At 45.6% G+C, this 23,401-nt stretch overlaps 12 protein-coding genes and 1 non-coding gene across 13 annotated transcripts; 8 read left to right on the top strand and 5 right to left on the bottom strand.

Moving 5' to 3' along the window:
* Positions 1-135: 135 nt before the first annotated feature.
* CANTADRAFT_25843 (uncharacterized protein) lies at positions 136-872 on the bottom strand. Its single transcript, XM_020207553.1, has one exon. It carries the CDS (start codon positions 855-857, stop codon positions 168-170), a length of 690 nt encoding a protein of 229 aa, XP_020065253.1. The 5' UTR covers positions 858-872; the 3' UTR covers positions 136-167.
* Positions 873-962: 90 nt separating this feature from the next.
* On the top strand, positions 963-2,453 carry ISC1 (inositol phosphosphingolipid phospholipase). Its single transcript, XM_020207552.1, has one exon. The coding sequence runs from the start codon at positions 995-997 to the stop codon at positions 2,291-2,293; it is 1,299 nt and encodes a 432-aa protein (XP_020065252.1). The 5' UTR covers positions 963-994; the 3' UTR covers positions 2,294-2,453.
* Positions 2,454-3,045: 592 nt separating this feature from the next.
* On the top strand, positions 3,046-3,152 carry CANTADRAFT_t116. Its single transcript has one exon. It is a non-coding gene; the product is annotated as a tRNA-Pro (tRNA).
* An 890-nt stretch (positions 3,153-4,042) lies between these two features.
* Positions 4,043-4,933, top strand: CANTADRAFT_25841 (uncharacterized protein). The gene has a single exon (XM_020207551.1). The coding sequence runs from the start codon at positions 4,061-4,063 to the stop codon at positions 4,454-4,456; it is 396 nt and encodes a 131-aa protein (XP_020065251.1). The 5' UTR covers positions 4,043-4,060; the 3' UTR covers positions 4,457-4,933.
* Positions 4,934-5,202: 269 nt separating this feature from the next.
* On the top strand, positions 5,203-7,677 carry ACO2 (aconitate hydratase; the record flags this gene model as incomplete). Its single annotated transcript, XM_020206139.1, has 1 exon — positions 5,203-7,677. One exon carries the CDS (start codon positions 5,203-5,205, stop codon positions 7,564-7,566), a length of 2,364 nt encoding a protein of 787 aa, XP_020065250.1. The 3' UTR covers positions 7,567-7,677.
* A 348-nt stretch (positions 7,678-8,025) lies between these two features.
* On the bottom strand, positions 8,026-9,552 carry VMA2 (H(+)-transporting V1 sector ATPase subunit B; the record flags this gene model as incomplete). Its single annotated transcript, XM_020209813.1, has 1 exon — positions 8,026-9,552. The coding sequence occupies one exon, from the start codon at positions 9,550-9,552 to the stop codon at positions 8,026-8,028; it is 1,527 nt and encodes a 508-aa protein (XP_020065249.1).
* Positions 9,553-10,093: 541 nt separating this feature from the next.
* CANTADRAFT_5795 (uncharacterized protein) lies at positions 10,094-11,557 on the bottom strand (the record flags this gene model as incomplete). Its single annotated transcript, XM_020210750.1, has 1 exon — positions 10,094-11,557. The coding sequence occupies one exon, from the start codon at positions 11,555-11,557 to the stop codon at positions 10,094-10,096; it is 1,464 nt and encodes a 487-aa protein (XP_020065248.1).
* A 922-nt stretch (positions 11,558-12,479) lies between these two features.
* Positions 12,480-13,715, top strand: CANTADRAFT_21380 (uncharacterized protein; the record flags this gene model as incomplete). The annotated part of the gene is made up of 1 exon (XM_020206692.1): positions 12,480-13,715. One exon carries the CDS (start codon positions 12,480-12,482, stop codon positions 13,713-13,715), a length of 1,236 nt encoding a protein of 411 aa, XP_020065247.1.
* Positions 13,716-13,796: 81 nt separating this feature from the next.
* On the bottom strand, positions 13,797-15,156 carry CANTADRAFT_25839 (uncharacterized protein). Its single transcript, XM_020207550.1, has one exon. The coding sequence runs from the start codon at positions 14,902-14,904 to the stop codon at positions 13,879-13,881; it is 1,026 nt and encodes a 341-aa protein (XP_020065246.1). The 5' UTR covers positions 14,905-15,156; the 3' UTR covers positions 13,797-13,878.
* A 750-nt stretch (positions 15,157-15,906) lies between these two features.
* PTC4 (type 2C protein phosphatase) lies at positions 15,907-16,938 on the top strand (the record flags this gene model as incomplete). The annotated part of the gene is made up of 1 exon (XM_020210746.1): positions 15,907-16,938. The coding sequence occupies one exon, from the start codon at positions 15,907-15,909 to the stop codon at positions 16,936-16,938; it is 1,032 nt and encodes a 343-aa protein (XP_020065245.1).
* Positions 16,939-18,340: 1,402 nt separating this feature from the next.
* Positions 18,341-19,951, top strand: CANTADRAFT_49849 (uncharacterized protein; the record flags this gene model as incomplete). Its single annotated transcript, XM_020209762.1, has 2 exons — positions 18,341-19,116; positions 19,186-19,951. The coding sequence occupies 2 exons, from the start codon at positions 18,341-18,343 to the stop codon at positions 19,949-19,951; spliced, it is 1,542 nt and encodes a 513-aa protein (XP_020065244.1).
* A 251-nt stretch (positions 19,952-20,202) lies between these two features.
* TPS1 (alpha,alpha-trehalose-phosphate synthase (UDP-forming) TPS1) lies at positions 20,203-21,627 on the bottom strand (the record flags this gene model as incomplete). The annotated part of the gene is made up of 1 exon (XM_020209804.1): positions 20,203-21,627. The coding sequence occupies one exon, from the start codon at positions 21,625-21,627 to the stop codon at positions 20,203-20,205; it is 1,425 nt and encodes a 474-aa protein (XP_020065243.1).
* Positions 21,628-21,862: 235 nt separating this feature from the next.
* On the top strand, positions 21,863-22,822 carry CANTADRAFT_89704 (protein transporter YIF1; the record flags this gene model as incomplete). The annotated part of the gene is made up of 1 exon (XM_020211597.1): positions 21,863-22,822. The coding sequence occupies one exon, from the start codon at positions 21,863-21,865 to the stop codon at positions 22,820-22,822; it is 960 nt and encodes a 319-aa protein (XP_020065242.1).
* Positions 22,823-23,401: the final 579 nt, after the last annotated feature.

Raw genomic sequence — 23,401 nt, 5'->3', positions numbered from 1 at the left:
CTCGCAGTCGGTGCTATTTTTGGCAGTTTCAACATCTGACTGCTCCATCTTAGTCGCTCCAGTGGCCAAAGTGACTCTTCCAGCAATGTGGGCACCTTGTCGGAGTCAATCCTACAAGCTACGATAATCTATTTGGTTATATTATTTCTATCGTTACTCATTGTCATTTATGCCATTTCTTTGAACAAATTTCTAGCTGCCTTCAAGAAGCGTACAAGCTCCTTGTGGGCATTGAAATCAGTCTCCAATTTTGTCAATTGTTCAGGGCTGACTTCAGGATTGGAGGGCCCAACCTTGTAGGTCTCAGAGCCAACATTGACCTGAATCCAAAACTCCCTATCAAAATCATTGGTGTCAATATTGGTAAACACAAACCTTATCAAGTCTATTGATACTGCCTCTATTCTTAACCCCAAGTACTGTTCAAATTTTAACAACTCGGGATAGTCTCGCCGTATTTGGGTTGTCAAGCTCTTCTCTGACCTCTCTAGTTCATGTGTGCTCTCCTGGATTGACTTCTGTAACTCGCTAACCAGCTGTTGTAGCTCGTTGCGCTGGTCTACCAACTGTTCCTGCTTTCGTATAAGTTCATCGACCTTGTCCCTTTGGGCCCGCAAGCCTTCCAAGGCACCTCTCAAGTTCTCCTTAGTTTTGGACTCCTTGCTTTCGAGGTTGGTTATGTCGTTTTGGAGTCTGGCCTCCTCGCTTCTCAACTCATTGACTTTGATGTAATGCTCTTGTTTCTCACTGATCAACTGGGCTCTCTTTTCGGTAAGCTTACGTTCGATTTGAGCCGAGAACTCCTTCATCTCGGCCTGGAGGACCGAGAATTCTTCGATCGACGTTTGTGTAGCCATACTGGCGAAGTGTGGGATGGTGGAGATGTTTGTTGTGAAACGCGATCGCGATAACTTTAGGTAAAACATAGTCACGTGCACTTCTATTCCACTGATCTAGCGGTTGCAGAATCAGTACAACTGCCACCGTCACCATAATGATCAAGGATGCTACCGTCAGACAGACATCGCCATTCAACCAAAGTGTAAAGTTGTTGACATTCAACACCTGGGGCTTGAAGTATGTCTCGAAGCATAGAAAACAGAGACTAGAGGCCATTGCTACCAGGTTGGGATCCGCTTCAGAAGAACAGTACGACATCGTGGCCTTGCAAGAAGTTTGGTGTGAAGGCGACTGGGAAACCATCGAAGAAGAATGCAGAGAGCTCTACCCATATCGTCGATTCTTCAAGTCGGGTATTGTATCAGGACCAGGGTTGGCGCTCTTGTCCAAAATTCCCATTGACGAAACATTTCTTTACCGATTTCCCATCAACGGAAGACCATCAGCATTTCATCGGGGTGATTGGCTCGTAGGAAAGAGTATTGCTGTGACTATACTCAAGCCACACGTAGCCAATGCCCTTCCCATCGCTATATTGAACTCACACATGCATGCGCCATATGCCCACAGTGGGGATGCTAGTTACTCATGTCACCGTGCGTGCCAGGCATGGGACTTTAGTAAATTGGTGAAGATGCTTAGAAGGGCTGGTTATGCAGTTATCCAGGTAGGCGACTTGAATTCCAAACCCGAATCACTTCCCTACAAGCTATTCACCGTAGAAGGTGGGTTGGTTGACTCGTGGGATGCATGCAACGAAGAAAAGTTCACACCAAACCAAATTGCCCAGATGCAGCCCCAAGAACAAATCGAGTTGGCGGGTACTACTTGTGATTCCCAATTGAATACATGGAGAGCTACCAGGAGAAGATGGGAGGCCTGTCGACTCGACTATGCTTTGGTCGATCCAAATAATATCAAGAGTGTCAATGCATCGGTCAAATTTACTGAATTGATGCCTGCTCCTTACAGTTGCTCGTACTCTGACCATTTTGCATACAGCGCAGAGCTATTAATCAAGTCCAAGGAAGAAGCGGTGGTTCCAGCAGACAATGAAGACATTTCAACAAAACTCGAGCTATATCGTGAATTGATCGCCGAGATTGTTGAGTATAGGAAACATACAATTCCCTTCCAAGCTACTTGGAGAAAGTATCATTTTTTCGGCTCGCTCGCCTTGGTGTTTATTCTCCACATTGCTGTTTCTTTTGCGTCCATTGAACATGCTTGGCTATCTGTTATTATCATGTTCTTGAGTACAATCATAGGAATCACAGGAGTTATCAATGGTATGATGTGGTTATTGGGAGTGAGATCAGAGCTGAGAGCACTACAAGAGGTCCAGATGGAGGTAGAGGATATTTATGCTTCCCACCAATCTGATCGCAAATAGAATAATCTCCCAGGAAATAATATCATGCTAGTTTCTTCGCCATCTTCAGATTGTTTGTGTAATATGGTCATCTGGGTTTGTAGTCGACACGAATGAAACCTTGTTAGACCTTGTTGCCTAATTTTCCTGTAAATTTTTTTGATTTCTGGAGGTTGTCTTCCATATTCTTGTATTCTAATGATGAAATTGCTTCGCAATATTTCCACTTTGCAAAACTTTAAGTATTCGCGCAATGGTGATATAGATGCAGCCCTATGTATCCTATCTATTAGGAATTGTTTTTTTGCTGGAGAAAAATTACTGTAATTTATCCTTACTGGATTATCCCGCCACAATTGGCTCCAATTGTGCTCGTTTCTTGCAAACGAGAAGTATATTATGGACTATACTCCAGGTTCCCAGACTATTGAAGCAACGATGTCCTACAACGATTTTTGCTAATGAAGAGTATATTAAAGTCTAAAGTCTACCCTCTAGATCTACGCTGGTTTTCAAGTTACTGGCTGTAGCCAGATGCTATACGGACCAGGCACAATGAGGTATGACAGTCAGAGTAAGTTCTATCCATAATGTGGACATTTATGGAAAAGATTTCTTTTTCGCCCATTATCTGTTGTAATTGCAGGGACTATAAATTTAGGTACCTGGTGTAAATAATTATACCGTGCCTAGATTGATTGCAGCGAAGTTTAGAAAAACCTGTTTTGAAAACTTAAACTAAGCCAGCTAGGCACCCAAATGGTTAATAATTCGGGCGTGTGGTCTAGTGGTATGATTCTCGCTTTGGGTAACTGCTTAGTTTACTAGGTAGATAACACAAACATGCGAGAGGCCCTGGGTTCAATTCCCAGCTCGCCCCAATTTTTTGCTTCTGTTTTGTTCAATTTTATTATAGAGAGATGTCAACAAGAACTTTAACTCTCCATCTTGATAGCTTTTGGACTAGAAGGAACTGAGTGCTATTGTTATCAACACAAAATACTCTACTTACTAAAGGTGTGAATTGGCAAACAAAAATTCGCAAGATTGCAAAAATATAAAAACTCAACGTTTTTATCACAAATACCAACAGCAATGGCAATTGCAAAGAAAGAGCAAGAACCTGATATGTGGTCTTATTGCAGCAATAAGGGCATGTATGTGGCAACTCCCAACTTTAGCGCTAAGGAGTCCCCATACTGGATAGAAGAAAGTCCTACACTAGTTAGTCCACAACGAAATAGGCGTTACTACGAAATCCTCCATACACTAGCCCTTTTAACCAGTGCATTATTCCTAGTAATGTTAATGGTATATTTGGACACGAGGGAGCTGCAAAGAATGTAAGTGAGTAACATTGCACTAGACCACTTTTTCGAATTCTAACCGATAGGAGATCAAGAGATACAGTGAAATGCTTGGTTGATGACTTTAGACTGTTGACCGCAAAGGAAAGGAGATTAGTGGTTCACTACCTCAACAAGCAGGTTGGCAGGACCGCCAGCTAGAGTGTGTCACAAATTGGTGGTGAGGAAATTGAACCACAAAATTCCTCTCATATAGAGAATTGCTAATTCTGGTCAAAACTCACTCAATATTAGCAGTAGCCGATTGAGTGAAGCCTCTTTCAAAGGGATTAGGAACTTGTTGAAAGCACCCTTAAACCTGGCCTAGTCCATCTGTCATCCTCTTTCGCAGCTGAAGAAAGAGGTCGTGCGCTTCCCACCATTTATCTACATTTTGTATACGTGTAACATCACCATCTTATCACGTAGATCAACCCATACCATGTTTAGCAAATTAGCTGTCTTATTCATAACGTTGACATTGGTGTCTGCCAACTTCTTCAATCTATTCAATAACTTTGGCCATGGTGGCAACCGTGAAGGGAGGGCACAGAACCCCGAGGAACACGAGAATGCTATGTTGAACGGAAATTGTGGACGTTACTTGTGCCCAGACACGGGTATATGTGTCGATGCACCCAAATTCTGTCCCTGCCCATTCCCATCTTCACAATTAAGATGTTTCTTACCCGATGGTAGGTATTTGTGCATTTCCAAACCAGCTGGAGAAATTGCAGCAAACTATGATGATGCAGCCACCAACTGGAAAGTGGATGCAAAGGACGACAATGTGAGGGATTGTGGCTGGGTTAATCGTGCATGGAAGGGAGAAGTCTAAGGAGAGGAACCAATAATTTTCAGCATTTTTCTGTGTTCAGTACATCCACATCTACTTCATGGACTAGCGCACAGATCGTTTAAATGCACTCCAATCTGAAGCAAGATCTGTGTTACACTAGGGGCCAGGGATTTTGGCGGTGTGACCGAAATCGTGGGATAGCTTCTGCTCCGGATTTACTTCTGGTTGTATGGCACATAAGTTTATAGATTATCGCAATGCAAAAGCAAACGGATTCGATGGTCTAATCTGCCATATTGTAGGGTGAGATTGCAACTATTGCATCTACAGCACTTTCATGAAAGCCATGAGAACGAAGGGCGCAAACTCGGCTAAGTCGTGGTTGGCGTTGGTTTCTAGAGACTTGAGACTATTCACCAGCGGTGGAGATTTAAACCTATCACTGAAATATTGCTCCCACATAAACCAATTTTAGATCGCCCCATGGGTATCCAGTGTACATAATATCAATGAACAATGGAAAATATGAAGTACCCCAGGGCCCTGCTCTGTGTGCTCTATCAAGCCTGGTTACTCTGTATCACGTGCCTGGATATCTGCTTACCGGCGGCTCGCACAGTGCCTGCCCGATTGGGACAGCGATAAGGCACTATTCTGAGTCATACGCAGGCATAAGCACCACTGGAGGCCGAATCATTGGACAATGAAATTTTCAGCCTAATCCAGTCAAGTGTATAACCTGAAAACTAAAAATTCTTCTTCACTACTACTCTTATTCTCCAGCCATGTTGACCAGAAGAAGTATCCGAAGACTTGCCACCAGGGCCTCGGAGTTTGCGGTGCCTGAAGCTTATCAATCTCGTACCCCACCATATGCTAAGTTGATCCAGAACCTCAACACTGTCAAGAAGATTGTGGATAACAAGCCGTTGACGTTGGCAGAAAAGATCTTGTACTCGCACTTGGTGAGTCCCGAGGAGAGCTTGGCCTCTTCCAACGGCCAATTGTCCAACATTAGAGGCGAGGTCTACTTGAAGTTGAATCCTGACAGAGTCGCCATGCAAGATGCCTCCGCACAAATGGCGTTGTTGCAGTTTATGACCTGTGGCATGCCATCGACTGCCGTCCCAGCTTCGATTCACTGTGACCACTTGATTGTGGGGAAGGATGGTGCTAATGACGACTTGGAAAAGTCCATCGCTACCAACAAGGAAGTCTTTGATTTCTTGCAGAGTTGTGGGGAAAAATACGGCATCCAGTTCTGGGGCCCAGGATCGGGTATTATCCACCAGATCGTGTTAGAAAACTTCTCTGTTCCAGGTTTGATGATGTTGGGTACTGACTCCCATACCCCCAATGCTGGAGGTTTGGGTGCTATTGCCATTGGTGTGGGTGGTGCCGATGCTGTGGATGCCTTGACAGGCACTCCATGGGAGTTGAAGGCCCCAAAGGTTTTGGGTGTCAAGTTGACTGGCCAATTATCTGGCTGGTCTTCTCCAAAGGATGTTATCACCAAGTTGGCTGGTATTTTGACCGTCAGAGGTGGTACTGGATACATTGTCGAGTACTTCGGTGAAGGTGTTCAAACCTTGTCGTGTACCGGAATGGCCACCATTTGTAACATGGGTGCTGAAATCGGAGCAACCACTTCAACTTTCCCATACACCGAGGCCCACAAGAGATACTTGATCCAAACTGGCAGAGAGCCAATCACCAAGGCCGTGGATGCTGCCAACAACCAACACAACTTCTTGAGAGCCGACGAGGGCGCCCAATATGATAAGCTCATCGAGATCAACCTTTCCGAATTGGAGCCTCATGTCAATGGTCCATTCACTCCTGATTTGTCTACTCCAATCTCGTTATTCGGCAAGACCACCAAGGAAGAAGGATGGCCAGAGAAGGTCTCTGCTGGTTTGATTGGCTCCTGTACCAATTCCTCCTACCAGGATATGTCCAGAGCCGTTTCAATCATCCAACAAGCAGAAAAGGCAGGCCTCAAGCCAAAGATTCCTTTCTTTGTCACCCCAGGGTCCGAGCAGATTAGAGCCACTATCGAAAGAGACGGTTTGATCGACACTTTCGAGAGAAATGGCGCCATTGTGTTGGCCAACGCCTGTGGTCCATGTATTGGTCAATGGGACAGAGTGGATGTCGACAAGCAATCCACCGACTCCAATGCCATTTTCACCTCCTTCAACAGAAACTTCAGAGCCAGAAATGATGGTAACAGAAACACCATGAACTTCTTGACATCTCCAGACATGGTCACTGCCATGATTTACTCGGGTGACATGCACTTCAACCCCCTTAAGGATTCGATCAAATTGGACAACGGGGAGGAGTTCAGATTCCAACCTCCTACTGGTGAAGAATTGCCAAACAGCGGTTTCATCAAGGGTCGTGAGGAGTTCTACCCTGAGGCACAGCCACAACCTAAGCCAGATGTTGAGGTCAACGTTTCCCCAGAATCCGACAGATTGCAGTTATTGGACCCCTTCAAGCCATGGTCTGGCGATGAATTGTCTACTAACGTATTGCTTAAGGTCGAGGGCAAGTGTACCACAGACCACATTTCGGCTGCTGGTGCTTGGTTGAAGTACAAGGGTCACTTGGAAAACATTTCATACAACACCTTGATTGGTGCTGTTAACAAGGAAACTGGCGAGGTCAACAAGGCCTACGACTTGAACGGTGACCAATACAGTATTCCCGAATTGATGATTAAGTGGAAGGAAGAACAGCGTCCTTGGATTGTTGTTGCTGAACACAACTATGGTGAAGGTAGTGCCAGAGAGCATGCGGCATTGTCACCAAGATTCTTGGGTGGTTCTGTGATTTTGGTCAAGTCATTTGCCAGAATCCACGAGACTAACTTGAAGAAGCAAGGAATGTTACCATTGACCTTTGCCGAAGAAAGTGATTACGACAAGATTTCTGCTGGTGATTTGATCACCACCCAAAACTTGAGAGACATGATTGCTCAAGATGGTAACAACGGTGGGACTTTGACTGTCAAGGTCACTAAAAAGGATGGATCCACTTTTGATGTTTTATGTAAGCACACCATGTCTAAGGACCAGGTTGAATTCTTCAAGGCCGGTTCTGCCATTAACCATATTGGTAATCTTAAGAGAGCCCAAGCCTGAAGGTGTTGACACCGGACTCTACTGATGCATATTAATTCCGATTTTGGTATTTAATTCTACGGGTTAACTTAACTCAACTTGTCGAGCTATCGATACAATGCATATTCATGTAAATATAACAGACTGTAAAATGGTAATGATAGTTCAAGTCATATAATCGTTAAGGTAGACTATCTAATTCCAACGTGCTCTTTCGAATGGTCCTCCGAGCTATCTAATTGCATTCCGAGCAAATTTGGTCTATCAAAATGTTTCTTCAACATTGCTACATGCAAAAAATGTAAGTCTTTTATGAAGAATAAAAAGGATTAATGAAGTTCTTTTCTAGATAATCAATAACAAAGAAATAAAAACTAACAGGTCAATGCTGATCAAAGGAATCAAAAGTAACTAATTGATGAATTGAAAAAGAACTTTTCAATGTGATTTTTTGGATCTATTCAATGACGAATGGTCCGCTTATGCATCGATCAAATCGTGGGACTTGTCAGCATCTTCTTCTTCATCATCATCTTGTTCCCTTTCTCTTTCGTAGAATTCAGCCAAGATTTTTGGACTAATTCTGTTCAACAATTCCTTAGGGTAAATTCTTAACAACGACCAAGCTTGGTCCAAAGACTCGAAAATGGTTCTGTTTTCATAAGCACCTTGAGCAATAAAGTTCTTTTCAAACTTTTCCAAGAATTCTAATGATAATTTGTCTTCGTTGGATAAAGCTTCTTCACCAACGACGGCCTTCATAGCAGCGGCATCCTTACCAATGGCATACTTGGCGTATAACTGGTTAGAGACATCACCGTGATCCTTTCTGGTCATACCTTCACCAATGGCAGACTTCATCAAACGAGACAAGGATGGTAACACGTTAATTGGTGGGTAGATACCTCTGTTGTATAATTGTCTATCAATCGAGATTTGACCTTCGGTAATGTAACCAGTCAAATCAGGAATAGGGTGAGTGATATCATCGTTAGGCATGGTCAAAATTGGAACTTGAGTGATGGAACCATTTCTTCCTTCAACTCTACCAGCTCTTTCATAGATGGTAGACAAATCGGTATACATATAACCTGGGTAACCTCTTCTACCTGGAACTTCTTCTCTGGCGGCAGAGACTTCTCTCAAAGCATCAGCGTAAGAAGACATATCGGTCAAGATGGTCAAGACGTGTCTTTCGGTTTGGTAAGCCAAGTATTCGGCAGTGGTCAAGGCCAAACGAGGAGTAATAATTCTTTCAATGGTAGGGTCATTAGCCAAGTTCAAGAACAAAGAAGTTCTTTCCAAAGAACCATTCTCTTCGAAATCCTGCTTGAAGAATCTGGAAGTTTCCAAGTTCACACCCATAGCGGCAAAAACAATGGAGAAATTCTCCTCATGACCATCATGGACATCCTTAGTTGGTCTAACCAAACCAGCTTGTCTACAAATTTGGGCAGCAATTTCGTTGTGAGGCAAACCGGAGGCTGAGAAAATTGGAATCTTTTGACCTCTAGCAATGGAGTTCATGGTATCGATGGCAGAGATACCGGTAGAAATCATTTCTTCTGGGTAGATACGGGCGAAAGGATTAATTGGGGAACCGTTGATATCCAAGTAGTCCTCGGCAAAGATCTTAGGACCCTTGTCAATTGGACGACCAGAACCATCGAAGATTCTACCTAACATATCTTCGGAGACTGGTATCTTCAAGTTCTCACCAGTGAACTCGACTCTGGTCTTTTTGACATCGATACCCGAGGTACCTTCAAAGACTTGGACAATGGCCTTGGTGCCTCTGACTTCCAAAACTTGACCCTGTCTGATGGAACCGTCTGGCAAAGTCAAGTTGACGATTTCATTGTATCTTGGGAACTTGACGTTGTCCAAAATGACCAATGGACCATTGACACCACTGACGGTGTTGTAGTTCACACGGGGCTTGATCTTAAACCCTTCAGTCACAGCCTTTTTGTTTAATTCGAATAATTCTTTATCGGAGAGCGACATCTTTGATTGATTTGTGCTTCGATTGAGCCGGTGTGGTAGGGTTATCTACTTTATCAACGAGAACAACTTATCGACGATAAGGCCAGGGGTGTTGGGAATTTTCAGTGAGAAATTTGGTTAGTGCTGGCAATTACGCGGTAGTGCAAAGTTTACGCCTACACATGGGCGGCTGGGGACTAGCGACACAACCGAAAGAGGTTACACGCTGCGAATAGTTGTTGATGGTGGGCTGGTCTGGTTAATGGCTATACTGGACTAGTTGAGGCCCCTATCACTTCTCTCGTAGTGAAGGAGACGGGTCGACTGAGTCTTGCCAGGATAGGACTTGGGTGGCGAATCCAACCAGCCACGGTGCTGCGAATTCCACAACGTACAGGCGGAGTCGGGAGTAGAGCCATAGCGTAAGAGTCGTAGGGGCATTAGGCAAGTCTACAGTAATCGGAGTAAATCCGATTGTATTTGGTTAAAGATTGGTTGACTTGTACTGTGTGGAGGGCTATCGAGTTCTATAAATTTCACTAGCCTGCTAGCTTGCTAGTATTTACTCCATCTTGCTAACCACGTCCCAGTCGTCGCTTTGTAGCTTCGTTTGGTTTGCTATCAATGCACTCACGTTAAGGTCCTGTAATGCCGAGGGTGGCACCAGTGCCCGTCTGTCCTTGGAAGTTGGACTAATGAGCCGGGTATAGATCTGTTCCATTAAGTACTTGAGATTGAGGCTATCCGCGAGATCCTGCTCGGGACGGTGGCCTATCAGAATTGCGTTGGGGCTATTGATCTGTTCCAAAATGGCAGCAAAATCGAGGTTATTCTCAATTCTGTCGTTGTAGTCGCTGTTGACGGTCTTCAAAAACACAATGAAATTGGAAATGAGTTTGGCGACAACCACGAGGAATCGTAAGAACTCTTTAATCGAGAGTTTGCTGAATGGCTTGTTCAATATCCTATGAGGTATAATAATCATTTTGCGAGCTGGACCAGTGGTACCTCCCAGTTTTTCGGATATCCGGGGTGGTGACATCGAGTCTTCTTTCACAATAGGAATTTCTGGTTCCTGTTTTAATAATTGTGCTCTGCGTTGGTTATTAATGGTTTTAGACGAAAGGGGCAACTTGATGGCATCGCCAAGTTTAATGACGTTCTCTGAGTTTAATACTGGTGGTGGTGTGTGTTCCTTGTCCTTTTCTTCGGTTTCGTCATCATCTGTTTTCCCTGTCATGAGTATTTCCTTTTCACGGATTAAATTGTAGAATTTCGAGTTTGGTAATAGGCCCACTAGATCCTTCAAATGGGGTAGGCCTACATTGAACAAGAATGATAAATGCCGCTGTAGGGTTATTAGGTTTTCGAGAAATTGATTCACAAAGAGTATATTGGTATTGAGGAACGATGAAAGCTTGAGGATAGGCTGGTTGTGGAACAAAAGAGTGCCCTCTCGTGTCCTCAGGAATACTGCCTCCTTCAAGATCTCAAATACCAGTTGTTGTGATTTAATGGACTGGCGTTGTATATGACCTATTTTGTTGATCTGATAATCGTTAATGAGGTCTTCAAGTCCTTTCAGAAACTGGAGATGTTTCTGGAGGAGAGCTTCGTGAATTAGGGGAATCTTTTCTTTGGCCAGCACTAGCTGATCCTCTATCGACTTGCACTCTTGCGCCACCTGGGCGTTCTTCTTGTTGACATGCTCCACCGTTTTGGACAAGGAATCGATTCTAATTCTGAGCTCCATTATGCGAAGCTTGTTCAATTGGACCGAGAGGGCCTTAATAGAATTGGCTGAAACCGAAGGAATGTCCTTTGTCGGTATAGCCGGATCATCGTCCGCCTTCTGGATGCTCAACCCTTGCTGGAGCTTGCTGGACACCAGGAAGACGTGGTTGATTTGGGAGCGTCCCAGCTCAATGATTCGGTCGTTGTGTCGTACTAGAGCTTGTAGCTGACGAGCTTCCGACTCCTGCTGGGCCATGTCCGCCTTGGAGTCTGGGTTATCGGAAGCCATCATTGGTGTTATCAGAAGCAGAGTGCACGACCAGATATGGTCGCGAGTGTGGGGCAATAACGAGGACGGTTGCGAGGAGTGTGGGACGGACGAGGGATGAGTCAATACAACGATGGTAAGCAGAATGGAGTATTGTATTAGTTGTACACCACTCACTGATGGTTTCGCTTGGCTGACGTATAAGTAGTGCTTAATTAAGAAGATTCTTAAAGTAATAAGCTGGTGATTATCTCAGGCTATCAATTGTCAGTAAAGATTGGATTAGTCTCTCGAAGGAGGGAGTTGGGCTTATACACCTGGACTAGTCTCTTATGCTGTCTACTGCATTAGAGGGATAGTAACTGGAGATCTTTCAGGGCATTCGCGGATATAACAATGATAAGACCTCAGGGTCCACTTAGAGTCTAGTAGCCCATGGCGAATAGCACGAGATACCACAAAAGGGCTGGGTGGAACAACTAGCGAGACCAATTTCCCTGTATTGACAAAGTCTTCCTATAAAGCTTCAACAAGGTTCCATTTGGGAACATTCTTACTACCATACTCTGGAGGTAAGTGGCTTCTGTTTGTCTAAATGTAGGACATGCACTAACGTTACTACAGTTCAAGCTGTCGAGCCTAAACCTCCCGCAATAAGCACTTTAGGACTCTCTGGCGTCTTTAACTCTTCGCAACTCTGGTGTAGCTTTCATTTCCATCCCTTTTCTTCAGCAACTAACACGTTCCCATTCAATTTGGCACACGATCTTGCGATGATCCTCCTGGCTACACCTTCCCACCATCTCGTTGCGCTGCCAACATACATCAGTTAAACTAGTAAGTGGCACCATAGGCTGTCTCGTGTGAGCCACCCACCCACCAAAGCGCGCCTTGCAACCGATCTGCGACCATAATTTGAGAGACCACAAAAAACATCCATGTCACCATGTCTTCGTTCCTAGGAAAGAAGTCTCTGGCGTTGACGCCAGAGTCTGTTCAGGATCCGATCAATGACTCGAACCCCATCCGGGTAGCATTCTTGGGAGGCAGCAGATCGGGAAAAACATCCACCATCTCCAAGCTAACGTTGGGCAACTTTCGAGACACTTACTATCCTACCCACCAAATCACGCCCACTTTGCACAACTTCACCACCGACGACGCCAAGGCTCGACTCGTGCTCGACGAGCTGGACGTGGTCAACTCGTTGGGCTGGTTGACCCAGCAGAACCGCATCGTGTTGAGTCCCGTCATCTACAAATCGTTCGCCAGAACAACCAAGACAGTACCCGACAACAATGCCCCCATCGCAGACATCGTCGAAACGGGCCGGAACCCATACTTCTTGTCATACTTGCATCGCCACGAAATCGAGCAGAAAACCCACGTCCCGCCCCATGCCACTCCGGTGTTGGTGGAGTTGATTGACACTCCCAATTTCAACCCCAACCAGGTTGTCCCGTTCCTCGAGGCTTCACTCTACGTCAAGCTTGGCAAGGAAATCTTGAGAAACTTGGCCAATGAGCCCAGGCAGCCCGTGTCCACCAACCCTCTCTTGGTGGCAAGTGGCGCCAGTGAAATGAACGGGAATGTAGACGGCTACTTCTTCGTTTACAGCGCCATACCGTCCTCCAGCCCTCCATCGTACGAGGACAGCTTTCAGGAGCCATTGGAGCAGGGCACTGCTTCCAACAACCCCAACTTACCTCCGATGGACTCGTTTCCGGGTGAGAGTCCGTTCAACCTACTTTCGAGCATGAAAGATACCTTGGACGATGCTTGGAAAGAATACACTTCCTTCAAGAAAAGATGGGAGCAGGGCAAGGAGCACGATATTTTCTCCATTAAGTCTGCCATCAAGAATATGTGGAAGGAGCCCAACTCAAAAATGTTGGAGAGCATGAGACAGGAATTGAAGAATGAGACGAAATTACTAGACTTTTCCACTGATCCGGCAGACCCTGATTGCTTGCCACCCATCTGGATTCTCTGCACCAACATCTATAGCCCACTTGCATCACCCAAATTCGTCGAGAACGGAATTAAGGTGGCCAAGCACTGGAAATGTGGGTTTATCGGAATTGACAACTCCACGGAAAACGTCGATGAAGTGCTAGCGTTGATGATTAAGGAGATAGTGGAGAGGAAGAAGTTACAGAAAGGTAAAAAGAGGTTCCAATAAGTATTAGTCTTGGAGGTCGTGGAGATAAAGATGGTTAAAAAAGGAGAGGTTCTAATAAATTATAGATATTCATACAGGGGATCAATAGAATTCATGGCTCTAATGGTAGAGGCCGGTATGGAATTTTGTGGTCTAATACAAACTTTTTGCATATGTAAACATTTTAAACGTCAGTGTAGGCAACTCCTAGCTCGGAATCACCCTGACCATAGTAAAGAAGCCATTTGCCCTTGAACTGAACGATTCCCTCGCAGAAAACGACCTTGTTAACTTGCCCTTCGACTTCGTTTCGTTGTTCTGGTTTCAAAATGGGCTTTTCTAATCTGGCAACGGGTCCGTCACGGATATGGTCGTAATCGATCAACATCTCGCTGATGGTGTAAGTTTCTCTAGGAATATCTTCACCTCCAGTGGTACTGGCATTGTAGAAGAACACCCACTGGTTCTTCCCATTGTTCAACTTGATGGGAGCAGGGCCTGATTCGATAAGTTTGTTCTCAAAGTTGAAGCGGGGCTGGGCAAACTTGTTGGCGTTGAAATCGCCACTGGTCAAGCTCCAATGGACCAAATCGTCTGACTCGGCCAAGTGCAAGTCGCTGTCACCCCAAATCATGTAATACTTCCCATCCTTGTTTCTTTCGGTGAAGATAGCTCCCGACTTCAGCCATTCGTTACGGATAAGCGTCTTGTTGTCGGAGGTTCTGGCCAAGTCCTGCCAGTAGTGAGGTACAAACGATGGGTACTTCTTCCAGTGGAACAAGTCCTCGGAAGTGGCCACACACAAACGAGCGGTGCTCAAGTCGTAGGCTGTGTATGTGACGATAAAGAGCTTGGACTTGGGGTCCCTGACAATTCTGGGATCTTCGATACCTCCACCTTGCTCCCAGGGCTCGGTGGCCCAGATGATGGGCTTGTGGTACTTTTTGAACTGGAATCCGTCCTCGGACCACGCCAAACCCACTGAGGACTCTTTCTGCTTATTCTGGGCTCGGTACAACAAGAATACGTACCCGTCAACGACGATGGCCGAAGCGTTGTAGAGGTAGCCGCTCTCGAACTCCCAGTCGGGATTAGGTTTGAGGATGGGGTTGTGGGCGTACTTTGTGAAGGGGCCTATGGGGAACGCTTTGGGAGGCGAGTAGTTGGCGTCGCCATCGACGGAGGATTTGGAAATGACGGGAATCCTCATGGTGGAGACAAGGACGATGGAGTAATTGACGCTGAGAGGGGTAATTGGGAGAATTGACTAGCTCTTATCCGAATTCCCTGGAGAGAGGCAATTAGGAGTAGTGGTCGTAAGGAGAATAGACGCTGAGATGAGGCGAATTGACCGTTTAGCGTGCAATATTGACTCTGCTTGAGGAGGCAATTGAGAATCAGAATAGAACCAAGATTATCCTATTGGAGAGTTACTGACGAATTGACCGTTTGGAGCAAAAAATGAAAATGACAGTGGAAGTATCCAAGTGAATTGGGCGTTTGGGGCAGTTTACGAGTATAGTTCCGACTTGGTCCGATGAGATACTCTTTGGAGAATGAAATTGATCCAATTGTTGGTCTGTTGGACTTCTTTGGGGGAACTTGACGCTATGGGAGCAATTAAGTCGGGAGTGCCAATCCTGCCCCTTAAGGATTGTGGGGGCCAGTGCGCATGTCGTGCGACATTCCTGCCCAGGGGGGCCGTAGGGGCCAATTGGGGCAGCCTAGGGCAGCCTGAGGCAGCTGGGGCAGACGGTGGTGGGCCCGTCGTCAAGCAGTGCCTACGCCAGCGTGTCCTCGGTGGTTGCACTAGCTCTTTGCTGTGTGGGGTCGCCCAGCCGTTGGGCAGCCCCATCGCTCGTCCCACAATCCTCGCGGGGATTCTACCGCACCGCACCACCCACTGCCACTAGCACCACTACCGCTAGCCAAGGTCTAGCCAGGGTGGCTCGAGAATAGTGAGGGATTGTGGACCCACCACGGACCCACTGCCCACCGAAAGATGCCATCCGACTCTCCCGGCTCCGCTGGCCCCTGCGAGAAATGTTATTTTATTATCCTCCATTTGCTGGCGTCTCGAGCCCCGAGCGTTATCGGAGCCAGAAAATCAAACTCACCACCAGCGCCAAAAAATCGCCCCAGCAATCGCTGACTCCTGTAGCCATCGATTCGTTTGCACTACCCAGGCCACGCTAGCTGACACACCACCACCATGGGACAGCTCTTATCACACCCCATAGAGGATAAGACCATCGACTACCACACCCGTCAGACATTGGCCTACTGTGTGGGCACCATGCAGGGGTACCGTATGTCCATGGAAGACGCCCACGACGTCAAGGTCAACGAGGACGAGAGCTTGGCGGTGTTCGGGGTGTTTGACGGCCACGGGGGCAAGCAATGCTCCGAGTACCTCAGCGAACACTTGCCGAGAGCCATCTTCCGCACCCTTAACAACTGGCACAAGGCACTGGTGGGAATCCCGGGAGCAAAGCCTATCGAGCTCAGCCAGTACATGACAAGCATCAAGAACGCGTTCTTCCACATCGACCACGAGTTGTCGTCCATGCCCCACCTCCTCAATTGTGGGTCCACCGGAATCGTCACCACAATCATTAGAGACAGATACATCATCGTAGCCAACACAGGAGACTCGCGATGCATCCTTTCGGTCGACGGGGTGCCCAAGACGCTCTCGTTCGACCACAAGCCCATCCTCATGAACGAGCGCATCAGGGTAGAAAACAGTAACGGTTACGTGTTGAACAACAGAATCAACGAAATCCTAGCATTGTCGCGGGCATTTGGCGACTTCACCTTCAAAGCCCCCTACATCGACAACACCAAGAACAAGTACATCTTGCAGAACCGCAAGTACTTCAAGCATGACTTGGTCCATCTTCCTCCGGAGCTTTTCCAGGTCACGGTGGAGCCTGAGATCCTCGTTTACGATTTGCATCAGACAACCCCCGAGTTTATCGTGGTGGCGTGTGATGGGATCTGGGACTGCTACAAGAACACGAAGATCGTTCAGATCATCAGAGACAAGTTGGCATTGGGGTGGAAGCTAAACAAGATCGTGGAGTTCATATTGCAGGATTGTCTCATGATGGCCAACAACTATACTGGCATTGGCTTCGACAATATGACCTTGATCATCATTGCCGTGCATTCTAACAGTAATATCGACGAATGGTATGAACACATGAAAGCCAAGGTGTTGCGAGAAAAGAACCTTCTTTAGCGACCTGAGCGACAAGCGTGTGCCTCTGTACTGGAACTTCGATGCCCGCCACCCCAAGGTGCAAAGTAACCTTCACAGTGAGTCTCAAGAAGAGCCCAATTATCAATTGAGGAGGTTTTTCATATTCCTGGTCCTCTTCATCCCAGGGAGCAGAGTGCCCCCTGTTCATCCGATCCACCATATTACGACAAGTGCTACGCCTTTCACTCTTATTAATTTATGCCCTGGCCTATCCACAGTGTAGATACCCAGGTACTCTGGAAATGGGGCTGGTACAAAGTAGTAACAGCTACCAATGATTCTTTCATTTTTGAATTTGAGATTCTTTAGTGTGGATATGTACTGGTAAAAGGAAATCGACTGGCTTCAAATTGGGCAATATAATCATGAATTATGACTCCCTATGCCCGGACTAGTTCTGGGAATATTAGAGTATATACATTATAATACATTTCCAATTTGTGATACAGTACATAGTGAGCCAGTTCGAATAACACAAAATGGATTAGCAGTATTAGAGGATACGCATTTAATCGATTCTGGTGAATTTATTCATTTAATTGCAGAATTGTTTGCTCCGGTGCTTAAGATACAAATAGAAATTTCATTGGTAGTATAGATTAAATATTGTTTCTGCGCCAAAGGCTTAATCCAACATTCAAGCTTACTTCAAAATTTCGCCTAATATATACTAATTCACCAGAGAATGTAGAACTCTTTTTGGCTCGTAAGTGAATTCCTGTAGCCCAGTACAATGCGTACACCTTAAAATGAAAGGCATTTCCGGAAAATGATAACGGGTGATTCATTGAATGTGGAATAGTAGCCACAATGCAGGTTGACTCTGCTGACTGCCCGATTATTAATTTCTATGGTAGATTTAGAGATCTTCCACAAACAAAATGTATTATTGCTCGTGCTAGCTCAGAATCAAGGATTGGTAGGTAAAACTAACACCAAACAAAATTTCAGCATAAACACGCTGGTCCTGCCATATGCCACTACGTAGCAGCTAACCTGTAGTGATCTGGGTCTCGGCAACCCTGGACCTAGTACGACCTGTCTCGCCTATCGGCACTCCGGGTGGTCTTCGGTTCCTGCGAAAAACCGAGCAAAACAAAACCACCTGATTCTTCACCACAAACCATACCAAGGCATTGGAGGGTCACACCAGCATCTCTCTCCCATTTTAGATCCGCATCCGGCTAGTGTCGACTGACCCTTTTTCCACCGCTACCTGGCACCATCATTTCTGTCGCCAACTCCAATAGCAACCATCTCCAGGCATCTCTTCAGGGCTCGCCAGTGTTTCCTACTGATGGTCTAAGCACATAGGATCACCAGCACATACCATAGCATCAGCACAGCATCAGCACAGCATCGTCCTACGCATAAACACACCATGGCTGACGTGGAGCCCTACGAGGACCCCATAATAAGGCTCATCCAGGACCCCAATCTCAATCGAGACAAGGCCAAGACATCCGAGTTGATCAAAATCATCAGTGGGTTCCCGTTGGCAGAGCGCAAGGTCAGCAAGCTCTGCCTGTCCACTTTTGCCATCCTCCAAACCCTCGAAAAGTTGAGCCTTACCTTCAAGAGCTGGGAGTTTCTCTCGTTGGATTTCAATAGCGAGTATCACTTCAGCAACCAAGACGACAAGCTCAAGCGCTTCAACAACAACGTCGCCGATAAGGTCATTACCACCTGCAACGAAATGAACAAGAAGCTTAACCGCATATCCATAGACATCGACTCCATCACCAAGGCATCCAGGACATTGAGTCCTGTAGAATACATATCTGACAGTGGGACCCTACTAACATCGTTGGTGTTGAGGAGTATCAAGCTAAAGAACGAAGTTGTCGACAACTTGACGGTGGCCTATCTGAAGGCCAAGCTCATCTTGATCGGTAAGGACTTGGAGGCCATGCTCATGGACGCAGAAGACGATACCACCATTTTGACATATAAGAATTTCATTGTCAACTTGTTGAAGCAGCTAAATAGCGCAATAGAGTTGGAAGATGCCGAGTCCAAGTATGAGTGCTTGGCTGTCATGAATGACATGGAGAAAATGTTCGATGCCTTTAAGTTGGAAAAGGTCAGAGAGGTGGCAGTCAGAAAAAGCAAAGACGAAGAACCAGAGGACACCGAAAACGATCAGGAAGAATTGCAGTTGGCAAAACAAAAATCGCTAGTTTCGAATAGGCAAACATCGGCCAATAAACCAATCCGTCGCCATAGTCCTCACAACTCGACCCCTAATACCCAGCAGCTCGTATCTGATGACGATGTGGATTTTGACTACTCAGATTCTGATGTTGGCTCAAACTCTTTGTACTCGTCTACGTTATCACAACCTCCAATGATCCATTCCATTACAAAATCGCATGTCGATAGCTCTCCAAGGGTAACACGCAGAGACTCTGTCTCGTCGTTATCAACATCTACTTTACTTCATAAGACCACCATTTCTGATGAAATGCCATATTTGATGACTGCATTTAGCTCTGCCAAAAATATCGAGGAAGACATCAGTCATTTCCAAGAAGAAGAAAAAATCGTTCCACAGTTTAAGAAAAGACCCGAAAAAGAATACAGATCCAGAGAGAAAGAAGTTGAAAAGAAGGAAAAGCACTTCTACTCTCATAAACCGAAGTTACCGGAAAACTCTTTATACTCCGAGAGCGTTATACTATCACAACCAACTCCAGGCAGTTCACCTGCTTCATCTTATTTATTCTCGAACAACTCATTACTTTCCAAACTAGGCATAAAACCACAGGTCATTACCACTGATGTTCCCCATGGTAAAGAGTTGGCAGTTACAGGCAAATTAAATCAACCACAACAACAGCAAAAACTACCACTTGCGATAGAAGCCTCTGACGACGAAGATACAAATAAGGAGAACAAGAAACTCTTGACTCCATTAACAAAGGCCAATTTAGAAACTCATACTTTCTCTAAATTAACTCCAGAGAATGGTTTTGCGGACTATGTTGACTAGAGAGCCTAAATTGGCACAATTTATAGAAGGTATGGGTATCGGTTTGTATAATTCAGTTCTAGGGTATATATAATCTACAAATCTATCTGCATTTTGTTTCCTACTTTTTGCATTTACACAATCAGGTCAAGTAGAGTATTAAGTCCATGGTTTAAGTATGTACGAGAAGTAAAGAGTTGTACTCATACTAGGTTAGTAGAATCCACGCAGCACCCTAGATTGTGACACTATGTCTTGTATTCTGATTGTACTTATTGTGGACCTTTACATTTGTAAAGCTCCTTAACGAAAGATTCACCCCAGAATCCAGAAGTATACTTGGAAATGTATTCGAATAACTTCTTAAAATTGAGATCCTTCTTTTCCTTTGGTAAGGTCAAACTTTCTTTAATGGCGTCGCTCAATTCTTCTGTACTCCATGGGTTGACAATAATAGCACCATTCAAGGATTGAGCAGCACCGGCAAATTCAGAGAGAATCAATGCACCCTTGTTTTCTTGCTGACATGCAATGTATTCGTAAGACACCAAGTTCATACCGTCTCTGGTAGAACTAACCAAACAAACATCGGACATGTGGTACAAACTGATCAATTCCTCGAAGGGAATTGACTTATGCATGTAGTGGATAGGAACAAATTCGACAGTACCAAATTTACCATTGATCCTTCCAACTAATTCATTGACGGTGGCTCTAAGACTTTGGTATTCCTCAACGTCACCTCTGGAGGGTACAGCAACTTGCACCAACACCACCTTTCCGATCCATTCAGGATTTTCTGTGAGAAATACTTCGAATGCATGCAATTTTTGAGGGACACCCTTGATGTAGTCCAACCTGTCAACACCCACTATAACCTTTGTGTCACCGAACTTAGATTTCAATTGCTTGATTCTGCTGATCACTGAGTCCTTAGTCAACCCCTCGGTGAACTTTTCCACGTCAATACCGATAGGGAACGCGCCAATGCTGATGGATCTTCCATCGATTTCGATACCGTTCGGCAATGTGGTGACATTGCTCACAATTCGGGACACAGATGATAAGAAGTGTCTGCAGTAGTCGTAGGTGTGGAAACCGATCAAGTCACAGCTCAATACCCCTTCCAAGATCTCCTTTCTGACGGGCAAGATTCTGTAGATTTCAGAAGAAGGGAATGGCGTGTGCAAAAAGAACCCAATCCTTATGTTTTTCTTGGACTTTCCGATTTCTTCTCTTAACATTTGTGGCAACAACATCAAGTGGTAGTCATGGACCCACACCATATCGTTGTCGTCGACCTGCTCGGCGATTTTGGCGGCAAACTGGCGGTTAGCCTTGATGTAGGCAGCCCAGGCGTTTTCATCGAAGTTCATCTCACCTGGGTGGTAGTGGAATAATGGCCATAAGATACTGTTGGAGAACCCGTTGTAGTGCAAGTCTGCGATGGTGTCATTCAAGAAGATGGCAGTACACTTGAACTTGTCCATCAAGTCGTTGTTGACCCGTTGCTGTTCGTCGCCAGGGATCTCCAACCCAGGCCAGCCTAGCCATTGGAACTCGGTGGACTTCTTTAAGCCCTGCAACGCGGTGACCAAGCCTCCCGACGACATCGAGTAATCGTACGATCCGTCGCCCTGCCTCTTGATAGTGACGGGCAAACGGTTGGATACCACAAGTACTTTTCCTTGAACCATTGTAGTAGATCTCAGTGTATGTGATGTGTTAGATTGGTGTAGAAGACGCCTGCTGGTATGTATTTATAGTGGGTAAATGTGAGATTGCTAATATCGATTGCTGTCAATTTTGGACCCCTGGTGGTGCGTGTTTGGCGGACTAGCAACTGGTGCCCCGATCAGGCAGTCTAGATTGAGACACACACACTTTCCAGTGACAAAACTTAAGTGCGATCAGTTTATCCACCACTATATCATGTATAATCCATACGGAAACAGTGGCGGGTACCAACAGGGCCATCCCCAGCAACAGGCCCCAGGCCAGCAGTTTGACGGCCAGGCCAACTTGCACCATCCGCAGCCCCAGCATCCAGCATTCCAGGCCCAGTATGGCCAGCCAGGCGGAGTTCCTGGCGCAACTGGAGGCCAGCAAGCGTCGGGGTATCCCAGCTTCTTGAATGATCAGGCAGCATCAATTGCGTCCCAGTTTGCCAAGAGCCAGTTCGAAACCTCCAACCAGTACTTGCAGCAGAACTTTGGTTCGTTCTTCCCAGGCACGGGAGATATCAAGTACTACTTCCAGGTCAGCAACTCGTATGTGTTGAGAAAAGTGTTGTTGATCGTGTTTCCCTACCACAATAAGAACTGGAACCGGTTGACGGCGTCCGAGGTCACTGGGGAGGCCACCAGTGGCCAGAACCAATTTGCTCCTCCCAACTTCGACGTGAACGCTCCCGACTTGTACATCCCCTTGGTGTCGTTTGTCACCTACATCTTGTTGTGGGCGTCTTTCCAGGGGTTGAACGGTGACTTCCACCCCCAGGTGTTCGGGTACTTAGCATCGCAGACTCTCGCGTTTTCGTTTCTCGACATCGCCATCTTCAAAATCGGGTTGTACCTCTTGAACTGTTCCACTCAGAGCTCGTTGTGGGACTTGGTCAGTTTCTCGGGTTACAAATATGTGTCCATCATCATCTTGTTGTGTTGGAAGCACGTCATCGGCAATGGCTGGATGACCTACTACCCGGTGATATTCTTCCTCATCATCAACTTATCGGTGTTCTTGATGAGATCCTTGAAGTTCATGGTGTTGCCTAATAACGTTACTGGTACTTCCAATAGCATTACTACCAGCCAGAGACGCATAAGAATCCAATTCTTGTTCGTTTACTCGTTGATCATCCAGGGGTTGATCATCCTCTACATGAGCAGATAGGAAGTTTGGCTGCCCCAATTTCAGTCAATTTCATACAAGCTTGCTTAGAGTAAGGCTATTATTCTGAATCACTCATATTTGGTACGATGATAATATTACAAGAAACAAGATTGTTGTGCAGAAGTACAAACGGACCCCGCTCCATTATAGACTACCTCGTCTGAGAATGCCATCTTTGCGCCTGGCAGGAATGGTGAGCCCAGAATATATACACCTGTAAGCCATACTTAATAAATTATTTATTCTAAAGATGTATATCAATATACCACATCTTAGATGAATTGTTCAATGATATATTATCCAGATGAACCCTATCCATACTTCTCGGAGTGTAAAACCATTACAACTGTTTTAACCTAACTGAGGATAACCACGCTATTATATTTATGATATCCGTAAGATACAAATCCAGTGGTTAATTCATACTTTATACAGTTACACACCGTGTGCCAGGCTAATTATTCACAGATTCATCGTAACTGAATAGAGTAGTGATATTTCATACTTATTATACTCATTGATTAATTCAGACACTTCTATATTCACCGAGTCGTCGCCCAGCTAATATAGTATCGATTA

Source organism: Suhomyces tanzawaensis (assembly GCF_001661415.1).
Source record: "Suhomyces tanzawaensis NRRL Y-17324 unplaced genomic scaffold CANTAscaffold_3, whole genome shotgun sequence".
NCBI lineage: Eukaryota > Fungi > Ascomycota > Pichiomycetes > Serinales > Debaryomycetaceae > Suhomyces > Suhomyces tanzawaensis.
The sequence above is the reverse complement of the archived record's forward strand: the minus strand, read 5'-3'. Positions and strand labels throughout refer to the sequence as shown.